This window comes from Mya arenaria, chromosome 13 (genome assembly GCF_026914265.1).
Source record: "Mya arenaria isolate MELC-2E11 chromosome 13, ASM2691426v1".
In the NCBI taxonomy this organism is placed as follows: Eukaryota; Metazoa; Mollusca; class Bivalvia; order Myida; family Myidae; genus Mya; species Mya arenaria.
Window position 1 is genome coordinate 35,312,315 of NC_069134.1, and position 27,880 is coordinate 35,340,194.

Sequence of the window (27,880 nt, forward strand, 5' to 3'; positions counted from 1 at the left end):
TTAGGCATCAAAGACGCGCCTGAATGGGTTTTATTGAATATTAATATATATCTATTGATGTCCATGAAACATTCTGATTAAGTTTCATGAATATTAGACCAAACATAATGCCTCTAGTGTGTTCCAGATTGGACCTAGTCACCTAGTTTTTGACCCAATGTGACCAATTTTCAAAGCGGTCGATATTTCATTAAGGGGTACATTCTGACAAAGTTTCAATATAAAAATTCCGAATAAACACGGACATAGCCGAACTATGACGGTTTAATCAACTTTCTAGATCGTAGTTACTCGGTCGTCTCCGGCATGCGTAAATTATTTCGACTGGTACCTTGCATTATCACCGATAAAATTATTGGTGTCGGGTCGATTCGGCCGAGATATCATTTCGGCCTGATCCTTTTCGGCCTACTTTTATTCATTAATGTTTGTTTTAAATCGTGTGAATGACGCTTTGAACTTTCATTTTATATCAGATGAATTTAAATTGTGTTAATTTCGTTATTGCGACTTATATTTGTTAGTAAAATCGTGTGAATTAAACTTTGTACCTCCATTTTATATCACTAATTTTAAAAAAAGTCAATTAATGTCGTGTTAATGCACTTATATTTGTTATCAAATGCATAATTTAAACTATTATTCACAATATGTTCGTAAATTCTCACATGTTTATTTACTACCACAGCGTGTTTATAAATCGTTTTCACAGAAAGTAAATTTCTAAAATAACGAACTCGTATGATCGGCGACCAGTAAATACAAAAACACAGAGAATAACTTTTTTTAATTTCCTGTTTTAAACATTAGGCTTATTCGTTTTATATGACGTTTTGGAAGTTTTACACGCATCAAAACGGCTATTGACGACAAATTTTAAGTAAAGTTGAATAAGAGTTGATATCATTAACAAATCTTCTTTTTTTTCATAACTAAAATTTATCCGTATACACTTCCCCATTGACAATTGTAAACATGTATCCCTATAGACGCGGTCTTCATGCCGCACCAGATGAAAAAGGTCAACGTGTGGGCAAAGTATCAATCGGATTTATACATCCAAAGTAGCAAAACACAAAACAAAACAAAACAATGGTGTTTTATTCTATATTAGGGTACATCATTTGTTTAACAATCTACATCAATGAGATAGTGAACAGTCCACATTTATATTTAAACATAGTGTATTCAGTCTTTTTTCACTTCAGGTATGTGGCTATCGTGCACCCAATGAGGTCCCGGTATTACTACACGTTCGGAAACATGCGGCGCATTATACCGCTGGTGTGGCTGCTGGCCACTCTGCTGTCTTCTTCGGCTTTCATCATTATGGTGAGTATAATGTAACCTGGGCAATTTAGTTTAGACTTTAACAGTTTAATTTGTTTTATAATAAGGTTAATATCAATTAAGTTTAGATGAAATAAAATCAGTGTAGTTTGTATCATTCTTTTTATTATATATATATAATATATAGTTTAGTTTATTTCAATATATGTTGTTGTTAATCAGTTTAATTTAGTTTAAGATATATATTAATTATTATTAGTTACCGTCGATGGTGTTTAGTTTATTTAGATTATGTTTTGTTTATATCATTGAAGTTTAGTTTATGTGAATTTAGTTTCGTTTATATGAATCAGGTTAAGTATATGTAGTGTATGATTGTGACAAACGCTTCATGCTTTTATTACGCTAGAGAGTGTACTTTGTGGAAAAGTAAAGCCTAAAAACATCCAGAAGGCCTAGACTCGGCTTATTTTATGTCATTCGGTCGAAGGTAAGGGTACAATAGTACATAGCCGGCAACTAATTTAAATTTACCAGGCGTGTCATTTTCGCATTCTACTGAGTGTTATGTAGACACCACTCAAGTACTTGTGCTATGTGAAGCTCAGACACACAATCCCTCGAGTGAGAACCCCATACTCTCTATAGCGGGCTGCGCCCAATCTACGTCTTGCAATTTAAGCGTATAGCATACAGAGCATTGTGTTCAAGATAAACCTAACTATTTTAATGTTTTCAAAGAGAAAAATCATCGAAACATGAATTAATAGAACGACCATTATCAAACGGGTTGTAACAAGAACTTCAGTGGCTAACGTTTACAGACTGATGTAAATATCACTGTGCAACCCTTGTCTATAATACCCTTAATGGAAAGGCCCCGAGGTAAATGTCTGAATTGCTAATCTTTGCAAATAATGAACGCTATTCTTTATGATCAACCTCAAAACAAGATTTAGTTTTGATACAAACACCGCCAACAAACATTTCATGGATTCTTTTTCGTAATACAGTATGAAGGTTTGGAATACTATTCCGGATGAAATACGAAATGCAAAAAAGTTAAACACATTTAAGCATAAATACAAAGGGCACCTCTTGAAATGTGCATATCATTAGTTTCAAAAAGGTATATCATCTTTAATCTTAAAGATTGAAATAACTGTTGTTTTATAAATTGTTGTGTTTGATTGAGTGTCTGTCGGCATGTACATGATGTATATTGAAATAACTTAAATTGTTATGTTAATTAAACATGATTTGTATAGAATAATTATATTCAAAACATCAATAGTTCTTGTATACGAATGTATGAGTGCGATGCAGATGTTTTATGATTTATGATTTTTCTTCATTGATGGCCACAATGTAATTATGATGTTGTTATGGTTGAACCTGTAATTATGTCATAATTTGTCTATACCTTCTCTAAATAAAGATATTATTATTATTATTAGTATTATTATCATTATTATTATTATTATTATTATTATTATACATTACCGAGACCAATCAACGTGTACGTATGTTGTATTATCGTAGTATAAAAATGAAAGTAACTTGGTCCAAGCCACATGATTGACTCAATATTCATGAAAAAGACTTGAACTTTTACTAATGGACACCGTTTGATGTTTAGAAAGTACTCGTTGTTGATACAATTATTGTCATTTGATTCCATTCTGTCGGAAAGTAGCAAATATTAGCCACCAATTACTTCCCCTTTATGAGTTCCGGCGTATGGCCAGAGCGCCCACGCATTACTAGAATGAACAAACAACGGAAATGAAGAAAAAGGTTGTTGTTGTTTTTCCTTTATAAAATGTATAATGAATAAATCAATAAGCGTTGAAGCAAAGTTGTCTTCTATGGTTGTCAACGCATATCGTTTTCAAGATATTTGATAAAACGTACGATTTGTTTTGCCCCCCCCCCCTTAATAACGAAAAATCAACCAAACAATGGGCCGAAATGTTATTAATTATGTTAAAGTAAACAACGTGATTAATGCCATCGTTGTTTACTTTTAAAGAATGTGCTCATAGATTTAAATAACACAAGTACAGCTAAAACACAGTTCAAGATATTAATAGGAACACTGCAGAGCATAAAGGTATCTGTGACACTTCCAGAGCGATAAAAAAATGAAAATTAACGACGGTGACGTGACAAAGGTTGTTTACTTTAAGAAGTGCTTAAAAATCAACTCAATAAAGAAGTGATTCCTAAAAGCATCTTACTTGAAGTTTTAAAGAATGATATACGAAGTGTTTGTTTTATCAATGCACGTCACGACATGTCAAAGTCCACATTTTCGCCCGAAAACTAAAGTGAACAAGTGAAAGGATTCTTCAAAGGCGAGAATTGAAATATAAGATCCAACATCTTTGTGACATATTCTCGGTGCTTTTTCAATTACTCGCCATTCGGCAACGTGAGACTTGCTTTTATCGCAACGTGAGACTTGCTTTTATCGCGGAAACTAATGTGTTTCTAAATGCTCGCAGAAATTATTATTACATTAGAAGGAGTGATTCATTAAAGTTATATTAATGTCAATGTTCGATTTAGTTTTAAGACTTAAGCCGTATGTCAAAGACCAGCGATTTGTAGTTATATAAGACATTATTCACAGTATTATAAAGTAAGAAGCAATGCGGGAAAAACAGTAGGTTACTTCTTTCTTTTTTTATCCACTCAAATTTTTATGTCTTATAAAACAGTGTATTCTGTATTCTAAGTTTTACCGTCAATTGTGCTTAAAACAAGTAAAATGAAATGTTTAATCATAATTCACAAATGAAATATAAGCAACACATTGTATTTACAGTCAAGCAAGGGTTTCTCTTCGTGGCATAATTTTCCTCTAGTCTTAGTTTGAATGGCTCGAATAAATACATATTTTACAAAAAAACAATACAGGGAAATAACTCAAAAAGTCATTAATAAATCATGTCACTGCCTTCTGACTACGGGTTTGAGTCTAGGTACTTTTGACATAGTGAATAAATAATATTCCCAATAATTAGTGTTGTTTTTTATTCTCAGTCAACAGATTTGTCCGTATTCTACAACAATCAATCCAGTGTGGACATGATATTCTGCTCGGACCATGGCGTTGCAGATGCGTACCGGTTGGCCTTTGCGTGCTATCAATTCTTGATCATTGATCATGTTCATGGCACCCACGATCATCATGGCTGTGTGCTACTCTCGCGTCATCCATGTTCTGTGGGTCAGCACTAAACAATTGGTCAGAATCACTCCTCCAGACAGGTGAGTTTGTCATATAAACATATCTCCGCAGTAATCTCCCTGACGAGCAAAGACAATTAATACATTCACTTCAAAAGATATAAGATTTTTATAATTATTTTACGCGTATTAAAGATAAGTTTGCTAACGTGATTTTAATAAAAGATGAAAACATCAATGGAACTTTTTGATTGACGTCACATGCTTTTGAGAATCACCACGAGATTAAAGCTGAGATAACGGCTAAAAAACTTTACTGAAGATTTCCTGTTAGCAAAAGGGCAAATTATCAAATCTAGAATTTGTTGATGATTGTTAAGGCCATCGTGGCAATTCTAAGTTGGAATGTTCGGCCACAAATATGTTTCGATTCCGTTTATTGTAATTGTCTGCTCTTGAAATGTTAATGTTATTTTGTTTTCCCCTTCATGTCAATCACATTAACATACTTCCGTCTAAATAGGAAAATTCGCTTTTTGCAACAACAAAGATTGACATCTTACTTGAAAACTGAGACACACTGGGACCTGACGAAGCACAAATTACAAATTTACATAATTAGCAAAACCAAACTTAATATTTGCTCGTCGGTGTTTATATAAAACTAATTGATAAGACACAATAAACCATTTCAAGACTCTGCAGATATTGCAATAATAGTGTTTATATAAACCAGGGAGATACAAAAATAATATCCTAACTTCTTGCCTGCATCTCGTAATGTTTTCTCAAATCGAATCGAAGGTACAATACTGGTTGTTTAAGATTAAAGTTTAGATCTATTATAAAAGACCAAACCTTAAAAGTTGTTAAAGATTTCGATGAATTTTTCAATGCCTTGTGATCCCATACTGTTTTTGTATCTTTTGAAAGGGTTTTGTATGCAGGAAAGAAAAATGTAAAAAAAATGCTAAAAATAAGTTACCTCAAAGATTGCAAAAAAAAATCATTTTACGTTCAAATTCAGTTGAAATTAAGAGCAAATTTACAATCTGTTATGACTTCATATATAATGAACGTTTGGTAATTATCCCAACGCCACTTGGTTGTGTGGTTATTTCACCTCAACTTGTGTGATAATGTAGCAATTATGTTGTTTGGTTTCGGCGTCTGTGGTGTCACACATCGATGTTAGCTCTTGAACTAAAGCATTTCTAATTGAATCTTTACGAAAAAATTATATGACCGAATTATCAATTTACGCTCTATAAGCAGTTATTTATCCAAACTGATTTCTATATAAATGGTCATAATGTCTCGATTCAATTTGATTTATAGCCAGGTCCAAATATCACAAAACAAATTAAGGTTTTGGTCACGTTCCTTTTCACTTAACAGCAGGGTATTCAAGTTTATTAATGTTTTGCTCTTTGAACGCGAATTATCTAACGTATTATTGTTGATGAACGTATTGCTTGATATTCTAAAAAAATAATACATTCTAGAGTAAACAAAATGCTTGAAAAATAAAACACAAAAATATCAAATTATTAAACATTTTTTTTTTGTTATATTGGGGCCTGACCACTCATAAGTGAATAGAAGCCCTTGAATTTTAAAAAAACAAGTGTCCAGTCAAATTGTATTCTCTCTAACTTGAGCATTTTTATCCTATCATTGGTATGACGGGTTCGGGACATAATATGTTGAAAGAGTAAATAAATAGCTACATTGCACTATCGATTATTGAGGTATGGTCATTGATTTGTACAAATGTGACCAAAGTCACATCGTACGCTCTCTTACTTGAGCTTTCTTCGTCAATCTTTAAAAAACTTGGTAAACAGCCAAACCGCACTATTTGTATAGTGTTTGACCTTTCAATTGTCAGAATAAGACCGACATGATATTTAACAATCTCCAACTGGAATGTTTTTTTTTTCAACTTTCCACTGAAAAAGTGGGTACCCCAAGCTGGCGAAATATTCAATTCTCATACGGCCGAAAAGTTGTGTATTTCGTTTGCCATACAGTTGCTTTAGCTTTTTATTTTTTACTTATACTCACAGGGCGTGTGACGCATTGCTTCTGACAAGGATTGAAACGTGTAGTCTTGGAATGAACAGCCCTGCTGTTCCCCGACTCCTAAAGCGAGCCATCACCAGCCATAAATCTAAAGTTCTAGCTAGCAGACGTCAGGTAGTATTTTTGTTTTAAAGTTTGTAATTGGGATTGATATTTGCAAGTTAAGGCTATGTCTTGAAAACAATCAATACAACATAAGATTAAAGTTTAGATCTATTATAAAAGACCAAACCTTAAAAGTTGTTAAAGATTTCGATGAATTTTTCAATGCCTTGTGATCCCATACTGTTTTTGTATCATTTGAAAGGGTTTTGTATGCAGGAAAGAAAAATGTAAAAAATGCTAAAAATAAGTTACCTCAAAGATTGCAAAAAAAGTCATTTTACGTTCAAATTCAGTTGAAATTAAGAGCAAATTTACAATCTGTTATGACTTCATATATAATGAACGTTTGGTAATTATCCCAACGCCACTTGGTTGTGTGGGCTTTGCAGGAATCACCTTGTCCCATCCGTCCTGGGACATCACTACAAGTCTATTTTTTGCCATAACTCCATATATTTTGGAGGCATTGATTTCGATCTTCATACACATATAAACCGTGATGGGGAGATGTTCTGTGAAAAGAAACATTATATTGTGAATGGTATTTTTTGAGTAATTACCCTTTGATTATTGTGATCCTTATATAAGTGTTTTCTTTCCATAACTCCATCTAGTTTAAGGTATTGACTTGAACTTTCAAACACATATTCACTGGGTTGAGGAGAAGTGCTGTACAAAATAAACATTATTGTGTGTATGGTATTATTCATTTATTGTCATTTGATCATTGTTATCCTAATTATACCCAATCCACTTGATAGTACGGGCTAAATAGGAATCACTTTGTCCCGTTCGTCCGTCGTTCTGTCTGTCCCTCCGTCTATTCTTTAACATTCGGGACATGTCTATTTTCCCAATAACTCTTTAAAACATTAATGTTTTTGAGATATTGACTTCAAACTTCATACACATATTGACTGTGTTAAGGAGGAGTGTTGTGCAAAAGAACCATCATTTTATGTATGGTATTTTAAGAGTTATTTCCCTTTATCTGTTTATACTCATTTATGTTACGTCTTTCCATAACGTTGTTTGTTTTTAAGGTAATGACTTCAACTGAATTAAAAACTGCGGTATAATTTTAAAAACTATCGAAAAGTTCATGCCTTATTTCACAGATATGTTTTTATTTTACTCCTTAATGATAAATAGTAGAACTTAGGAAGATTATTTTAATTGATGCCACCTCACCGACATACTGTTGCTGATTATCGTTGTGGCGTTCTTGCTTAGTTGGGGTCCAAAACTGACGCTAAGAATTATCCAGAAGCTTCAGTTAGAAATACTATTTTCGGAATCTGCTTATGCCATCAAGGTAAATTTATACTTTAGAGGATGCTGGTTGTTTTCAATGTAAGATCGTATTTTATTTCACTAGTGTCATAGAAAAACGAGTGGCAAAGCCATGAGTAAAAAAAATCTATAATCACGAGTGAAATAAATATAGTATTATGATCCTACACTGAAATCATGTATTGTTATGATTACCTTATGCTTCTTTACGGAGATGTATTGGTATTTAATTCATTGTTCTAAATACCCCCTTTTTTAATAACCTTGTGCTAAACAGCTACCCTTCGGACGCCTCTCACGCAAAGTTTTAATCGCCGACTCTTAGCAAATAGTTATCCAAGAATGTTTTTTTTTTATAGTTTTTTTTGTGTTTCAGTACAAACCTATAATAAACATTCATCACTACACGTAATATGTTAATGCATTTATGTTTTTTATAATGACAGTTTATCCACTTAAATTGACCAAATTACAGTGGTCGCCATTTACTGAGGTCGGAAGGGTAAACTAAACAATTGAACTTTCCAAGTTTTAGAGTTTGTTACATGATATTTAATCGGTTCATGCTATAGAGGATATTTGTTTATTTCAGTGTAAGATCGTATTTAATTTCACTCGTGATCATAAGAAAACTACATTTTCACTCGTGGCTTTGCCACTCGTGAAAATATGTTTTTCTATGACACTCAACAAATTTTCTGATTCTTTTATGCTTATTTTCGGAGTTTTATTTGTTTTTTATTTATTTCTGAATTACCCCCTTTTTTTGAAAAGGGTGCGCTTTACGCCGCTACCCGTGGGGCACCCCTCATGCATAATTATAGCTGTCAACTTTTCTACTTTCGGTTTGCTGAGAAATAGTTCTCTGCCATTCATTCTTATAGCTTAATATTCGCTCGTTTTTTATTGCAAAGCTTTATGAACAGTAAACAATTAGTGAACATATGTTCCAAAAATAATGAAAACACTTTTTTTTATTTTAAGATGGGCATGAATACATAACCAAATTACTACGCCGCTATTTAAAGAATGAACATTTGGAAGGTCAAATGTGTTAGCAAAACAAAAACTGTCAGAGACCAGTCTGTTTCGCTTTAAAAGGTTTGTTTTCCAGGTAAATGCCACGCTTGTTTGTTGACACATTTTGAGGTGTGGGTGGGGTAAAAAATATCGGATCTATCTGTAAATTGTTGTGTGAATTCTCCAGGAAGCTCATTTTACGTACTACAACGGTTAACAGTTCAAAATACATTTGAACGATGATATAAAATTTTATTTATGTTCGAACAGTTGTTTTTGTCTGTAATTTGTTTGGTATGAAAGCAAATGTTCTAATATTCAGCTTCAAAGATCAATAAAATGTTTGATAAACGGGATAACCGGTAATAAACGGTAAGTTGTTAATTTCCAATTATATATTTATTTAAATTTATAAAACATTTCTTTATTTTTTTTAACATTTTTTGACATAATTTACTGAAGTCCAGTGTTCTGTTTTGATCAAGGCAAGTACATGTAACAACAAAGGAATTTAAAAGTAGTTCTGAAAGTTGATATTTTCACTCCTTATTTTGCAGTGAAAATATCAAATTGATATTTTCACTGTTGTTATTTCACTGTTAAAACCCCATATTTCATCGTAAAGCATGAAAGAAATACGGATATTAAATCCCACTCTCTCATAATGATCAGTAATATTTGCTTGTAGACAGATCGTTTCCAAGATGAAGATGAAGATGAAGACAGCGCTTCGTCTGTAACATGACGATTGACGTGTGATATAAAAGATATTGAATTCTAAGGATAAAACGATGAGCGAGTATAATCGAAAGTCGATTACTTACGTCCAAAACGGCGATAATCGTTTATTTAAGGAATGAATTGTTGGGTTGTTGTCATTATCGGGGTATGAACGCAATAGGGTTGGTCTTAGTGTGTGGAGTCTGAAATCCACGCGTACTTTGACCAGCCCAATTGCGTTCATATCACCGATAATGACATCAACCCCGCAATTAATTCCTTATATTAACACCAATAGTTCATTATTTTATTCAAGAAACGTTAAAAAAAATACTTCATTTTATTTCGGATTACCTTTCAGTATCCTTTCTTACCCAATCTGTAAATAGGACGACCTGACTGTAACCGGAAACTTTTTTTTCAAATGACGTCACATAACGCGGGAAAAGATCAACCACTTGAAATCACTTTTAAACGTAAAATTGAAACACTTTGGCAACAAAACGTTTAAAATATTATAACTTAGCACTTTCTAAAATGTTGATTTATATTTTACGGGACCTGCTGACACAATACAAACAATTACAAGATCAATAGTTTTCATGTATATTGTTATGCGATGGATTGCGATCCGAAGATGTTGCGTTCATCGATTGATGGACGCAATTGCCGAAAGACATTTCATTTTAGGAATGGAAGTTGAGATGTAAATATATAAATATATATTCTATGGTCGCTACGTACAGCAAAGTGAAGGTAACCGTCGTATCGCGTTTAGACCTGTACTTATATTCTATTAAACGGAAAACGTTACTGACACATTGCCTGGTTTCTGAAAGGAAACATGTTCAGCTTTGGGAATCGACTTAAGTTTTAATTACTAATAACAGAATATTAATATTAATATCGATGCCCTCACTTCCAAATGTCGAAGCTACAAAATCAACCATGTTTTCAGAAGCAACGTTTTTAGCATTTAATCTACCTAACTTGATCACACATTATTCTACAAAATGCCGAAGTTACCATATTGTAGTTACAATTTCTGTCGGTTCGGCATTTCTGCTTCTCTGTGAGATGTCCAATCAATGCTCGACATTTTGATCACATGAGTCAACACCATTTTCTCATTGGACTATTACTCGGCAGTTACATGCGGCTCACTGTTATGATTTTAGTGATGTAAAAATCCCGAAACAAAACAAAATGCAGCTTCGGCAATTTGAAGTGAGGCCATCGATATGTTATACACAAACTAAGCATTCGTAATATTGAAATGATTTTGACTATCTGATAAGTATTGATTTGAAGTTGTAAACAAAAAACCATGTTTAATCCAAATATTGTCTGTTAAAGAGTGTGTTTACTTGCTATGTTAAAATGTCATAGTTTATCTTTGATTTCGATAAAAGTGTTTTCCTGTTAAGAGTCTTGAACTAGATTTTAACAGTACTTTTAATTAAAACAGTGTTGTTGTTTTCTCAGAAGTAAGTGATCACCTTATTGAAGACTTCATGGTTTATCAAATATAATTAACAATACATAACACAAAGGCCAAATAAATCATATCTCTTTAGCATAATGTTAATTCGTTTATGTTCAAATCAGTGTATCCTTGGATACATTATATAATTCATTCATTTGTTTGATGATCGAAAAGGCTCGTCCAATTATTTTCGATTATGACTTTCCTCCTATTTTCAATCCCTATCGAATAAATGCTTTAACATCGATTTATGTTCGAAAATTTGTTTTCGTGACATGTTTTGTACGGAAGCCAATGTTCGAGCATTCAGCTTAATAAAACATATAAAAACAGAGATTTCCTATCCCTTAAAATCGGTAATTTGTGTTTTATTCCAAAACATTCAAACATCTGGAATCTTTTGTTTAGATCATCAATGATTATTTGCTCATAATTTACAGGTTTAAAAGTGGCGTAGTCAGTATTGATCAGCGGGGAGTCATACTACAATTAATTTTAAAATTAGTTCTTAATGGGGCGATTTCAGGGTTTGTAATATGCCCTTTTTACGAGTCTTTTTATTACGAAATAAATTTTGGCAAATCATAAGGAATGTTAAACTAAGATACTGACGACAGGAACCCTTCAACAAATATATGCTCAATTATTGTCTTTGAAGTCTACGATTTGGAAAAGCGTTAATAACACGATTCAGCAATAGGCTGTAGCGTTATTGGTTAATTGACAGTATCACGTGATGTAACCAATGTTTTAAAAATAGGTTAAAATATACGTCAGCCTATGCATAAGTCCTTGTTGGCGAGTGGATATATAATCAGCTTTCTTTTTTCTTTCTTTTTTACTGTACCGGTGTGGGTTCGTTCCAAACTACAACCAGGTGTTTTTAAACTGTATTCTTCCTTCAATTTCGGTATCAAAGCGTAATCTAATTTTAATATATTAAGTGATTTCAGATGCATTACCGGGAAAACTCAATTTTTGGTGCCCAAACAAGGGCGGACGCCTTTTTGGTATTGGTATTTTCGCTGCTGTTTTTTGACTGATAAAACTCACTATTTTACCCAAAAGCATAAAAGTAATACGTTTCATCAATGATTAAAACCATTAACATGTTTAGCATGTTAGTCTTCAGGTATAGAAGTTCCATTTAAATACTCATTTAAAACTGATCCGTGCTTTTCGTCTGCTAAGGTTTTGGTATTTAATTATTTTAGAACATTTCACAGGATAATTATAAATATTCCACATGACCAACGGTTATTTTTATTATAATGTTTAAATATGTACTTTTACTCCCAGATAGGATTGACCACAATTGTTTTAATATTCCAAAAAGGATAAATAAATGTCGAAAAAATTATTCTAATGAAGGATACCGAGTTTAATTTGAAAGAAATGAGCATAAAACACGGTACTTCTACCTTATGAGAATATAGTAGACCGCAATAAATCTTAATGCATTTACCAATCATTTAATATGTTTGTGCTTTCTGCTATAAAGTACACGGTTGCAATCTTGTTATCAGTAATTAATATTTTCCATAAATGCATTATTTAGAAAGTAGTTAAACGTTTATCAGTCTAAATTGATGTTTGTTATACATGTGTATGTATTGGTTTGAATAAGAGTGTCACTTTAATATTTCTTTGTTAGCAAGAAAAACTATAATTTTAGTTTATGTCTTTCTCATATGTGTACAATATTATGCATGCACACATATCTGCACATAATAAAACAAAGTCCACAGCCACAAATTTTTTGGGTCCAAAAATATTGTTCTCTTGCACATACAATACCTGTAAGCCAGGAGTGGTCAACTCTGGATCTCTTTACTAAAGGCGCAGATCGGTTTATGAGCTGAACCTTGTCATATGTATGCTTTTCTTTGTAGTTTATTTAGCCACGAAGCAAGATTATTTTGAATGAACAATTCTACTAAATCATGTACACTTTGTTTAATTGCAGGTATTTGTTGACTGGTTGGCTTATATTCAGGCTTGCATCAATCCAATATTTTACTGCTTTATGTCGAGAAAGTTTCGACGAAGTATTCGAGTAATGTTTGGTCGATCCTCACGCAGGAGTCATCCAGAAAGCGCTAATGGTTACCAGACTGTTACGTCATCATCAAATTCACGCAACCAACAAAACCAAACCTACTTACATCTAGTGTTTCGTGAAGATTCGTGATAAAAGCGTGCACTAGAACAGGATAAATTTGTTTTACAGCAGAGAGCGAAAATGTGAAATGTTTTCTATATTCTGGACGTAATGCTCTATCTGAAAAACAATTCCTTTCCCAAAACACCTAGTAAGCAGTTAGAATAAAAGCGGAGTCAAAGTTTATTGAATTACTTAATTGTTCGACCAAGCCCATTTCATTTAACGAACAATGATTGTAGGAACTGATGTGTGCTCAACTTTCCATATAGTATCTTTAAAACAATATTGTTATTAAACTTCTATATATTGGAACCGACAATTTAAATCGTAAGGTGTTTGAAAAGATACGATATTCATTTTTCGACTGAGACATTCTATAACTATGTTTCATTTGATTATTTTTGGGAGTAGTTTCTTTCAAGAATATGATTTTATGGGTTTTCGTTTTAAAATTACTTATTATATTGAATAATTTAAACAATATCATCCTGATACTTCATCAATATGTTGCGTAGGTCACACTTATACATACAGGCATGGTAACCTGAAATAAACTAGTTGTGTCATTTATCTTTCATCAGTAGTGTTGAGACCAATAAGAAAAGTCGTATACTGATTTATATAATACATTCATTAAGAACTGTTTCAAACGATTTATCATACAGGAAAAGGCATCTGATTTCTTTTGAAATGTTAGAACACGCCATAAAGTGATTTTCATCAGCGTAAATTCACAGAACACAATATCATAATTATAACAGAAAATTGTGTTATGACGCAAGCCTCTCCCACACAAGCTGTTTTGCTATTTAAAGATGCACGCTTACTCCCATATAAGATTTACCACAATAAATGATAGTTTTAATATTCCAAAAAAGAAAATTAAATGTCGAAAACAATGCTTCAAATGAAGGATACCGAGTTTAATTTGAAAGAAATGAGCACAAAACACAGTATTTCTACATTATGAGACTTAGTAGACCACAATAATCTTTTAGCATTCACCAATCATTTAATATGTTTGCGTTTTCTGCTATTTAATACACGGCTACAATCTTGTTATCAGTAATTAATATTTTCCATATATATATTATTTAGTAAGTAGTAAAAGGTTTATACGTCAAAATTGATGTTTGTTATACATGTTTATGTATGGATTTTGAATAAGAGCGTCACTTTAAAGATTGCAGATAGCACGGGCGTAGATTTCTATTGACCGTGTAGGCCGCGGCCTACACATTTTCTAGAAAAATCGAAAATATAAACATGCCAAATCTGCAATAAAAACTGATGGTAAAGGGGGTGAGGGGCTAAAATATGAAATCCCAACAAATGCGCATTCATAAATCGGAAACCGGGTATATCAAATATATCGTTTTCCTTTGCTCTTAAATACATTTTCACACGACATTAGAGTTCCGTACATAATTTATCGAAAGTTGCAAACCTGTAATCTGCGCTTTGACGCCGTTCATTGAACATTTCCAATCGGATTTGTTAAAGTTTGCGGGCCCTTTATTATTTGTAATTGTAAACAGTCTGGTGCCAATTTGGCCGAACATAGTACTACGTATCCTGATTTTGCATGTCTCACTTTGACTTCAATAGATGAAGATACCAAACAACAACTGCTAGAAGGAACTTGACAAGCATGCCACCAGTACCAGTTTCCACCCCGGTTAGAAAATGTGTTCATAAATAAATGAATGATTATTTGAGATACACATTCAAGATTTGTATGACTATTCTAACATGTTAAGGTTGTCTCATCTATATATAATGTAATTTATTAAAATGATGTATCATTTTGTGGAACAACGTTAGATTTATAGCTTCATTGTTCAAGAAAATTTCGAAGCTCAATAAAATTGACTGGGCTAGCGTAATATCCATACATAATAAATATAAACCATTTCTTGAAAACTTTAATGCCTGTGATAATGAGTCTGTCGAGTGGATCAGTGATGGTTTCGCAGGCGGGAGACAGTGGTTCAAATTCCCATTTACAGCCGGAGTGTCGGATATGAAGATCATTTCAAAGTTCATAAAGCGACATGCCAATTAGACGCACCAACTGCGTCTGCTCGTGCCGAGTGCTATAAGCATATCCAGTCCGGAAAAAGTGAGTAGATCATCAAAACGCTCTCTGAAACTGCGAGGACGTCAGTTAACAAAATTCGGCATATCTTGTCCAGAATCATTGAACTCATTGTACTTTGTGAAAAGCAGAACAAACCATTGCATAGGTGTCTGGAAGAAAATAACAAGTGTTTTGCAATATTTCGGGCTTTTGCGCAAAATGATTGTTTGTCTGAACTTTTGCCAAGCGCTCAGTATAATGCTTAATAAACTTCTCCTGAAATCCAGAACGCTCTGATAAATATTTGTGCCAGTCAAATAAGAGAAAAACTGATTGCAGATTGTCGTATAAGTCCCTTCCTCGCCAAAATGGTTGATGAAGCAACCGACCAGTCTACCAAAGAGCAACTGTGTATGTGTGTAAGTTTCGTCGATGGGAGTTGCAACGTGAGAGAATAATTTCTGGGGTTCATTGAGTGCACTTCTATCAAAGGGGCTGCACTATGCGCAAATATAATGGATTTTTTACAGGAAGCCACCCATGATATATTGAAAATCAGATCTCAAGTGTTTCTACGATGCCGCCGTTATGTTTGGAATATATGGTGGGCTCCAGGCTCTCGTGCGTGAACGAACTTCGCCGCATGCAAATTATGTGTATTGCAAGTCGCACTGCTTTAATCTATGGTTGGTCCATAGTTCGAACATTCCGTGTGTCCGAACTATGATGGCAACAGCTCTGGAAATTGGATTAGTGTTCGATTATCCAGCGAAACGTCTAGCAGCGTTCAAAGACGAGCTTTCTAGAGAAGTCGCAACGAAAGAGGAAATGAACCGGTGCACTAAGCATCGCTCGTTATGTGAGACACGGTGGTCCAGTCCTGCGGACGCAATCAAAACGTTCCAAAATGCGTTTCCCGTAGTGGTCCACGCACTTTCCTAATGAAAATTGAGACGAGAAGACAGGCTAGTAATTAGCCGCTGTACTGCGCTTTGAATTCATGATCTCACTTGTAGTCGCGCAACACATATTGGGTACTATCGTGAAGCTGACAAATCTACTTCAGAAGGAAGACAATGTTCTACTACACGTTGTTGAAACAAACACGAAAAAAACGTCACTGTCGATTGGGCAATGACTGGAGGGCTGATCCTGATGTGAGGAATTGACTGTACATGTAAGCAACGGATATAAGATCAGCTTCGACATTCAACCATCAATGCCAAGAGGAGTTGGGCGACAGCAAAACAGAGAGAATTCTGCGGTGCAAACAGTCTGACTACTTATAACCTTGTACAATGGGTTAATTGATTATGTAGTAAAAAATATAGAAAGCCGTATCCTGAGAAATGAAGACAGATACAGTGCACAACATTTGTTGCCTTCAAAACTGGACATTCTGAAGGACGACATGCTGCCATCAATTTATGCCGCTTTTGCCCCTGATCACCGGGAAACATTTGACACATTTACAACTAAAATTGAACGATGGAAGGTCAGATGGAGCATTGCAGGCGCATTTCCATCAAGACTACAAGATACCTCAAGCAGACAAACAAGGACCTGTATCCATGCATATGTACAATATTCGAGGTACTTCTTACCATGCCGCAAACATCAGCTTCTGGTAAAAAGTTGTTTTGTAGAATGAAAAGAATAAAAAAAACTTCCTGCGAACGACAATGAAAGTCGACAGGTTGCCATCCTTTGCCCTTACACACAGCCACAAAATCACGAGCATAGATGTTGACCGCGTCATCATTTTGTATAATAGAAATCTTCATATCCACTTTAATTTGAGAAAATATACAAAATGCAATTACGTTTTTTCTACATTGTTTGTTTATATTTGTTTTACATATCTGTAATCGGCAATGAATAAAGCTTAAGCACAATTGTGTGGCGTCACCAGTCATCACCGTTTAACAAAGCCGCCAATGGCACGATACAAAAACGAGCTTTTTTGTTGCTAGGATAGCTTTATGCTGAATATAACCGCGTATGTTTCTGAACACATCGAAATGTTATAATTTATGGATAGTCTTGTTATAAAAATTCAATATTAACTATGTTGAAAATTAATGATAAAAATAATGAAATTGTGTCTTCTTTTAATATTCATATAAAACAAACTACTGAAACAAGTCTAGTAGTCAAAGCTTTAAACATAAACTCCGTTCAATGGCACAGGGTCAAAGACAAAAAACACAGAACAGTAAAACAACCATCCACAAACAAGAAACACCGAACAACAACACAAACATCCACAAACAAGAAACACAGAACAACAACACAAACATCCACAAACAAGAAACACGGAACAACAACACAAACATCCATAAACAAGAACACAGAACAACAACACAAACATCCACAAACAAGAAACACAGAACAACAATACAAACATCCACAACCAAGAAACACAGAACAACAGCACAAACATCCACAAACAAAAAACACAGAACAACAACACAAACATCCACAAACAAGAAACACAGAACATCAACATCCACAAACAAGAAACACAGAACAGCAACATAAACATTCATAAACAAGAATCACGGAACAAAGCACAACACTCCACAAAGAAAAACACAACATATAGAATACATAAAACAAGGGGTGTTTATCAAGGATTGTTAGGTACCGCCTTGGAACATCAGCAAAATGTAAATTTACTGGGGGGGGGTCAAAGGCAAAAAAAACACAGAACAGTAAAACAACCATCCACAAACAAGAAACACCGAACAACAACACAAACATCCACAAACAAGAAACACAGAACAACAACACAAACATCCACAAACAAGAAACACGGAACAACAACACAAACATCCATAAACAAGAACACAGAACAACAACACAAACATCCACAAACAAGAAACACAGAACAACAATACAAACATCCACAACCAAGAAACACAGAACAACAGCACAAACATCCACAAACAAAAAACACAGAACAACAACACAAACATCCACAAACAAGAAACACAGAACATCAACATCCACAAACAAGAAACACAGAACAGCAACATAAACATTCATAAACAAGAATCACGGAACAAAGCACAACACTCCACAAAGAAAAACACAACATATAGAATACATAAAACAAGGGGTGTTTATCAAGGATTGTTAGGTACCGCCTTGGAACATCAGCAAAATGTAAATTTACTGGGGGGGGGGGGGGGGGTAATGGTTTATGTGCACAACCTCACACTTATCCCAACAATTCCTAATAAATAAAAACGTAAATGGTAAATCTTATCAAAGTGTGCATAAACTTAAGGAAACAAATAAAAATAGGTTGACCCTAAGTACTTGATAAAGGATCCCAACTCTATCTACAGACGAAGGTATACAAACCTTCCATGTAGCCCGGCAGTGACCTGTGTTGTGAATGCGGTGGTTTCATCTTCGTGGCAAAAATAGCGGGGGATTGGGCCTTACCTACGGTCCCTGGTGTGCGGGGGCATTTGGCGAGGATTTCATCAGCAGTTCATCCCCGAAAGACGAGGAGTTTACCCGGGCTTGGCTGGACCGAAAGTCAAAGTCCCCGCTATTCCTTGGACCTAGAGGCCGTGTTTACAATCGACTGGTACAAACATGTTTGAAACGATAAAATTCCCACCCTTCAAAAATAAAAGGTGTGATCATGGAGTTTAATATTAAATCTAAAAACATCAGTGTACTTACTCTGGGGAATAAACAAAACAAATTATTAAAAATAAAATTACAATATATATGTTTGCTAAAATCCTCTTTTAAATGATATAATACACATAAGTCTATTAAAGCAAATATTAGAATATAATGACGTCATACGCTGAAACATTCAAAGTAAACAAAAAAGTCTGCAAACAACGGTTTTAAAGATAACGCAATTCTGCTCATGTTATATATTGAAATCAAAGGACTGAAAACTTACATGCCACCTAGCGGCGTGAAGTTTGCGGCTTGACTTGTAAATGCTGATTGTCGCTATAAAATATTGATTTGTGCATACAAAATACAACGTTAATTTGTCATTGTATTAAAATAAAACGCATCCAACAAATCTTAAAAGAAATCTGAAATAGAAAACGCTTCTAGGCCGCTAGACCCCAAGGCCGCAATTGATGAGCGGACACTGTATTTTTGATATCCAAAACAATGTTTAAATTAGTTGATGTTAATTTCGTTTATTACTTATGTTCAAACATCTCATAGTTGAATAAATTAACCTCTCCTGATCCATTTCACGAAATATACTTTGATAAGTTTCTATAAATCTCCAAAATGGATACTCATAAGAAATAAAATCTCGATTTACCTAAATGAAATGTGAATAATTTCAGTGTCAGATCGTATTTTATTTCACGAGTTTCATAGTATAACTTATTTTCACGAATGGCGAAAGCATGAGTGAAAAAGTAGTTTTTTTTCTATTTTAACGAGTATAGTGAATTTGCTCCCTTTTCTTTTTTGCCTTCGTATTTTCGAACCTTCGCGTCTTCACCTTCGCTTTGGTGCAATTGCACGTTCACTCCTTTCACAATTCGCCATTTGCGCATGCGGTTTACTACGGTGTTCTGTAAAGACCATCGTGTCTTCGCCCTTACGCGAAGGAGCGAAGGGACGACGGCGAAGACATAAAGTACAACAGTACGAAGGCCAGGAGCTAAGGGATTAAGAAGAAGACACCAAGGCGATAACGCAAAATTACGTCACGAAGGAGCGATGGTAGATTCGCTCCTTCGCCTTCGTACTTTTGCACTTTAGCGTATTCGCCTTCTTGTTGATGCAACGGCAACAACTCGGTCTTTAGGTGTACCAATTATGAGTACGATTTATTTTTCCTGTGCTCTCAGATCATATAAAGTCGCACCAATACGCGTTTTATGATTATACACGAATATAACTGTAAACATTTCCTAAATACCGATTCCCATTCGGGAGTGCAGTGACTTGTGTCTCTAAGTGATAGAGCCATTTTAACTGATTACGTAAAGTAGATAAAAAGAAGGTGCAGTGACTTGTGTCTCTAAGTGATAGAGCCATTTTAACTGATTACGTAAAGTAGATAAAAAGAAGGTTGGTTTATATTAAAATAAATTTGCTTAATTGTACACACAGCTGAAAGTTGATATGAATTACATTCGAGTCCGTTTCCTTGGCATGTTTTACAAGTATCAATTAGACGAGTCAACATTGTAACTTGCCATGATAGAATATCGATTAGTCATAAATGATGTGTGTTTTTTCAACAACAACTACATGTCGTCCTCTTAACATGAGAAGACGGGAATGGACAACACGTTGGTTGCACATGGTTAAACGTCTGTTTGACACAGGAACATGTCACTTTATTTTAGGCATTATAACAATACAGTAAGACATAATAACATGTCACTAAGGCAAAACTATATGTAGATTAGACATAATAGCATGCGAGTTACACAAATAACATGTCACTTAGACATAATTACATGTCGGTAAGACATAATATCATGCGAGTTACACAAAATGTAATTTAAACATAATAAAACTTCAGTTTGACAATATAACATGTCACGTAGACAGTATAAACGTCAGTTTTACATTATAACATGTCACTTATACAGTAAAGCATGCTAGTTAGGCAATATAAGTTGTCACTTAGACATAATAACACCACCAATAACAAAAAGAGACAAAATGTAATTAGAATATAATAATAATAATAATAATAATAATAATAATAATAATAATAATAATAACAATAATAATAATAAAAATAATAATAATAATAATAAAAATAATAATATATTTTTTTTTAATGTAAACTGAATTAAACATTGACACTATTTATGATTCTTTTTAAATTAATAACCTAGATTTTACTAGCGCCCTCGGTAATGCCAGTGTGTTGACCTTAGTGTTTTATACATGTATTTAAATCAGAGTTTGATCACCGTTATCAATTGATTTCGAGAGAAAATGTTAATACAAAGGAATTTTACCGATCTCTCTCTAACAACTGTTGTCAATTAACATTTTTTCTATGCATAAATTGTTTGTCTATAATGAAAATCAAAGCTCAGTTGAATGTAAGCCCGGTCGATATAATTGAACAAGCTTTCCCTATCCGAAGACCGCAAATATGTATTAAACTCTTTTCTTTAACAGCCTTATGTGTCGACCTAGAAATGAAGAAATAGAATTTAAAGTTAAAAGTTTCAACTGTATTTCATTAGTCGCAAAAAAACATCTATAGTTACAGTTATAAATGTTAATACTTTATGCAATAAAAATAGGATTTATTAAAATGTCTTAAGTAGAATAAACGTTCAATTTGAACTAAGACGGATGAAAAGTTTAATTCTCCGCATGATTTGCCTTACAAAAGTGATTTTTTTTGCATTCCAGTGCAGTTTTTTTCCACTGTCTGTACATGTTTTTCAAGTCTTTGATCCATATTCCACAAAAATCAGTATGAATTCGCGAGCAGGGGGTACATAGCCTACCGGTCTATATGTTTACGCATTTCAATTTCAGTCAAAGGAAATGGATATGTCCGATAAGAGTTCATTCTCTTCGTTGTAGCTTATGCATGGCGGTGATACCGTTACTAAGAAAGTTCTTTCTTTTAAGGGACTGTACACCAGATTGGCAACAACTTTTTTTCTGTAACGAACACCAGGACAATTATTTAATAGAATGAGTTACGCGTTAATATCATAATTGTAAAAAAGTACCAAAATGTAAAACGTCAGAGACCGGGTTCGAACCCGTGTGGCCAAAATTGCAGTCCAGCGTCGTATCCACTGAGCTACGACGGCTTACTCTAATCGGGTGACATAATTAAATTATACACCTAACTCGGTAATATCATGTGATAACACCGACTAGCCAATCACGCATAAAGAATGAATTCTACAAGACAGACATACCCAGTAATCTTTTTTAATGGAAAAATACGAAATAACTGCTAAACTTAAAATAAATTGTAAACTATGTGGTACTTCAGTTAGTAAGTTTCAATGCATTGTACACATTGATACCAAATTTATGACAGTTTTCGATAATTTTCTTTTTTTCTTGCAAATTGATTATCTGGTGCACAGTTGCTTTAAAACAAAGAATGCCTTGAATACCATTACATTATTTTTCCATTAACCCGAATAAACAAAAATATTGATAATCTATGCAATATGAACAGAACAGTGTCCATTGTTTATCGAAAATTGATAGGATATATCCGTGTGTGTGTGTGTGTGTGTACCACGTGATAAATTGCGTCATAAATGCAACGTCGGAGGGCAACATTTTGCTTCGAATATAGGATTTAAACAAAGATATCTTCACTATTTCAGCATGACACAGTCTGGAAGTTCATGATTTTGCTTATCTTAAAACAAAAACTGGCAAAATAAGGCCCTTTCCTGCATTTATGGACGATATCTACGGTTCAAGCCGCCCCGTATTTCGTCCACAATGAAGTAAATTATTCTATGGTACTGCGTGGTTATTAAACATGTTTGTTGCGTTTGTTTGTAGCTCTCGTTCAGTGTCTGTTAGGCTCTCAACAAGGTATTTCTTCACTTTTTGACTGCCAACTGGCTTTGGCCTGTAGTTTACATTTCCGCAAAAAAGACACCACTCAAAACAAACCTAAAAATGACACAACTCACAACCAACCTAGAAAAGACACCACTCACACCGACCGAACAAGGCAATACTAACAGCCAACCTTGAAATGACACCACTCACAACAAACATAAACAAGAAAACATTAACAACCAACATTACAAGACATTACTCTAAACCAACACAAACAAGACAAAACTCACATCCAAACTTGACAAGACAGCACTTACAACCGACATTAACAAGGTAACACTAACAACCACCAATTGCAAGACACCACTCACAACAACAATTAGAATACAACTCTCACTAGCAACTTAAACAAGGCAATACTCATATCCAAACGAAACAAGACAACAATCACAGCCATCCCAAACAAGACAACACACACAAACAACCCAAACAAGACACCACTCACAGCCAACCCAAACAAGAGAACACTCACAAACACCTCAAACAAGACAACATGCATAACCAATCTTTTCACGACAACACTCACAACCAACCCAAACAAGACACCACTCACAGCCATCCCAAACAAGACACCACTCACAGCCATCCCAAACAAGACACCACTCACAGCCATCCCAAACAAGACAACACTAACAACCAACCCAAACAAGACACCACTCACAGACATCCCAAACAAGACAACACTAACAACCAACCCAAACAAGACAACACTCACAGCCATCCCAAACAAGACACTACTCACAGCCATCCCAAACAAGACACCACTCACAGCCATCCCAAACAAGACACCACTCACAACCAACCCAAACAAGACACCACTCACAGCCATCCCAAACAAGACACCACTCACAACCAACCCAAACAAGACACCACTCACAGCCATCCCAAACAAGACACCACTCACAGCCATCCTAAACAAGACATCACTCACAACCAACCCAACCAAGACACCACTCACAGCAATCCCAAACAAGACACCACTCACAGCCATACCAAACAAGACACTACTCACAACCAACCCAAACAAGACACCACTCACAGCCATCCCAAACAAGACACCACTCACAGCCATCCTAAACAAGACACCACTCACAACCAACCCAAACAAGACACCACTTACAGCAATCCCAAACAAGACACCACTCACAGCCATACCAAACAAGACACTACTCACAACCAACCCAAACAAGACACCACTCACAGCCATCCCAAACAAGACACCACTCACAGCCATCCCAAACAAGACAACACTAACAACCAACCCAAACAAGACACCACTCACAGCCAACCTAAACAAGACACCACTATAACAGTCAACTAAAAAAGGACAACACATACAACAAATCTTTACACGACAACGCTCACAGCCGACCCAAACAAGACACCACTCACAGCCAACACAAGCAGGACAACACTCATAACCAATATTTTCACGACAACACTCACAACCAACCCAATCACTACAACACTTACAGCCAACCCAAACAGGTTGTCCGGTTAGCGCAGTGGTTAGCGCACTCGCTTCTCACCTAGGCGACCCGGGTTCGATTCCCGGCTTGGGCGCATGTGAGTTTGGTTTGTGGTCACCAAGCCGGACAAGTGGGTTTTCTCCGGGTTCTCCGGTTTCCCCCACAACACAAGACCACACTCTCGCGTAGTATCGTGCCAACGAGAGTGATTAATATAATGTTGTAATAACTTGTTTCACAATCGTTGTAAAATAAATATGTTTAAATTAAGACACCACTCACAACCAAGCCAAACAAGGCACCACTTACAGCTAACCCAAACAAGACATCACTCACAAACAAGACACCACTTACAGCTAACCCAAACAAGACAACACTCACAGCCAACCCAAACAAGACACCACTCACAACCAAGCCAAACAAGGCACCACTTACAGCTAACCCAAACAAGACAACACTCACAGCCAAGCCAAACAAGACATCACTCACAACCAAGCCAAACAAGGCACCACTTACAGCTAACCCAAACAAGACAACACTCACAGCCAACCCAAACAAGACACCACTCACAACCAAGCCAAACAAGGCACCACTTACAGCTAACCCAAACAAGACAACACTCACAGCCAAGCCAAACAAGACACCCCTCACAACCAACCCAAACAAGACAATACTCACAACCAATCTTTTCACGACAACACTCACAACCATCCCAGCAGGACACCACTCACAGCCGACCCAAACAAGACAAGACTCACAACCAATCTTTTCACGACAACACTCACAACCATCCCAGCAGGACACCACTCTCAGCCGACCCAAACAAGACAAGACTCACAACCAACCTTAACAGGACAACACTCACAACCAACCTTAACAAGACAACATCCACAACCAACCTTAACCTTAAGACAACACTCACAACCACCCTTTACAAGACAACACCCACAACCAACCTTAACAAGACAACACTTACAACCAACCTTAACAAGACAACACTCACAACCACCCTTTACAAGACAACACTCACAACCACCCTTTACAAGACAACACTCACAACCACCCTTTACAAGACAACACTCACAACCACCCTTTACAAGACAACACTCACAACCAACCTTTACAAGACAACACTCACAATAACCTTTACAAGACAACACTCACAACCACCCTTTACAAGACAACACTCGCAACCAACCTTAACAAGACAACTCTCATAACCAACCTTTACAAGGTAGCATTTACAACCAACCTTAACAACACAATACTTACAACCAACCTAAACAAGACAACACTCACAACAAACCTTAACAACATAACACTCGCAACCACCTTTACAAAACAACACTCAAAACCAAACTTAACAAGACTCCACTAACAACCAACCTAATCCAGACAACGCTTACCTGGCCCGATTTGCTGAGCTTTTTTGTTTGCTTATCTCAATATAGTGGTAATGTTATTACCATGGTGTCGTTTATGGCGTGTTGGCGACAAAAACCAATATAGATATACGAATGAAACTTGGTTCACATGACAGAGACAATAAATTATTGCATAGCATGGCCATAAACACTTGCGGACATAATCTCTGAGTTATGCCCATTATTCGAATGAAAAAACCAGCAACAGACGAACGTCGGCATTCGCTCTCCGACGCTCTTGATGGCCATTTCCGAGGTTTCTATGATAAAGCAACTCGTTTAACCTATGGGTGTATAACGTATATTTAGTAGAACATTTAAGTGTGCCATTCGAAAGCATCCAAGTTCTGACTCCATTCGCGCCGCTTCCCATTCTGAACGTATTTAATTTATAACAGCATAATATTACTAACTCTTGTTAGCACGATGCCATGTAAAAAGTGGGATATTGTACTGTGGGGCAAAACCGGGAACCTCTGGGGGACCCTTTTGTCGGATGAGAAGAAACAAAATCCACAATTTCATTGAAGATGTGTCATTTAATGTTTGAGAAGAATTTATACATAGGAAATAAATTGCTTGAATGGTAACAGTTGTTTAAGACAGCAGTAAAGTTTCTTTGTCGTTAACAATCAGTCGAGATATTGAGAAAAATGATATTCATAAATTACTGAAACATTGAATAAATTATATCCATGGTGACAGGCTGTTTCGAATGACAACAGTTGTTATACATGATTTGAAATAAAAATATATGTATGTAAATGATAAACAGAGATGTGATCGGATTTCATCAGACAATGCTGGTTTGATTTCCCTTTTTGCTGATCACTGATAGCTGATGATAACATTCATTTGTACGCCTGATACGGTCTTTGTTGCTTAAATTCAATACAACAGTTTGCTACGCCAACTGCCCACTAAAATGAAAGAAAAAATGGTTGAGTTTGTTCGTGTTGTAATGTTAACCACAGGCAGCAGTTACGTTGACAGGACCCACCCTATGGCCACCAACCTCTAAAAAAAAATTGGTAAAAAAAAAAAAATATATTAAAAAAAAATGATTGGAACATGATCATTTATCATAAAAACATAATTATCATACATTATGTACTACTTTAATACGATTTTACCAACAAAATAGACATTTTAGCCCAAACTTCTTGAAAGCCCTAGGTAGGCAATTCATAATCACCTAATGAAACTGCATGCAAACTGAAGCAAGATATAAAACAAATGGTTACATCTTACCCACTGGTATAAATAATTCCAGATTCGCAACCAGGTAGGCATCCTGATATCCGTATCCGAATTCAGGACAGTTAAGGTCGAAAACAAATTGTCATAATACTGACCTGTTAGCATTTTGGAATTATTTGTGCATGTGAGTAGGTTGCTACCGTTTGTTTAATTGCCTCCGACCGCTTTCATGCCCTGTCATCTGTTATATTTGGCGAAAAGAGCGATTTTTTGTTGAAAACACAGGTTCAGATGATGATTATAAATGACCTACCTAGGGCTTCTCGAAGTTTGGGCTTTAACTGTCAATTTCGTTGATGGTAATATATTGATGCTGTACATTTTCTAAAACTTTATTATATTCTAAGAAGAATGCAAGTTATTTGGAGAAAATTGGTAAAAAAATAAGTTAGTTGCATGCTTGACAAAAACACCACTGTCAGTTTTAGGGCCTTCACATGTCAACCTTCACTATAATAATAGTAAAATTTTAAAGTAATAATAGTAAAATTTTGAAGAAAAAAAATCATTGAATTTTTGGTTGATATTAAGTTTTTGTGATAAATATTTATGTTTTAATCATTTTTGTAATGAAGATCGATCGACTATAGGATATATTACACGTGTCATGGCATACGGTAAATTTGTTATCAAAAAATCAAAAAAGTAAATCAGGCGAAATTAGCATTTGAATAGATGGAACACGTTTTACCAGCTTGGCGGAGA

General features: G+C 35.1%; 1 protein-coding gene across 1 annotated transcript; it reads left to right on the forward strand.

The window, feature by feature from the left end:
• The first annotated feature begins 4,486 nt into the window (after positions 1–4,486).
• On the forward strand, positions 4,487–25,341 carry LOC128215219 (uncharacterized protein DKFZp434B061-like). Its single transcript, XM_052921926.1, has 3 exons — positions 4,487–4,566; positions 23,363–24,305; positions 24,763–25,341. Exons 1-3 carry the CDS (start codon positions 4,487–4,489, stop codon positions 25,339–25,341), a joined length of 1,602 nt encoding a protein of 533 aa, XP_052777886.1.
• Positions 25,342–27,880: the final 2,539 nt, after the last annotated feature.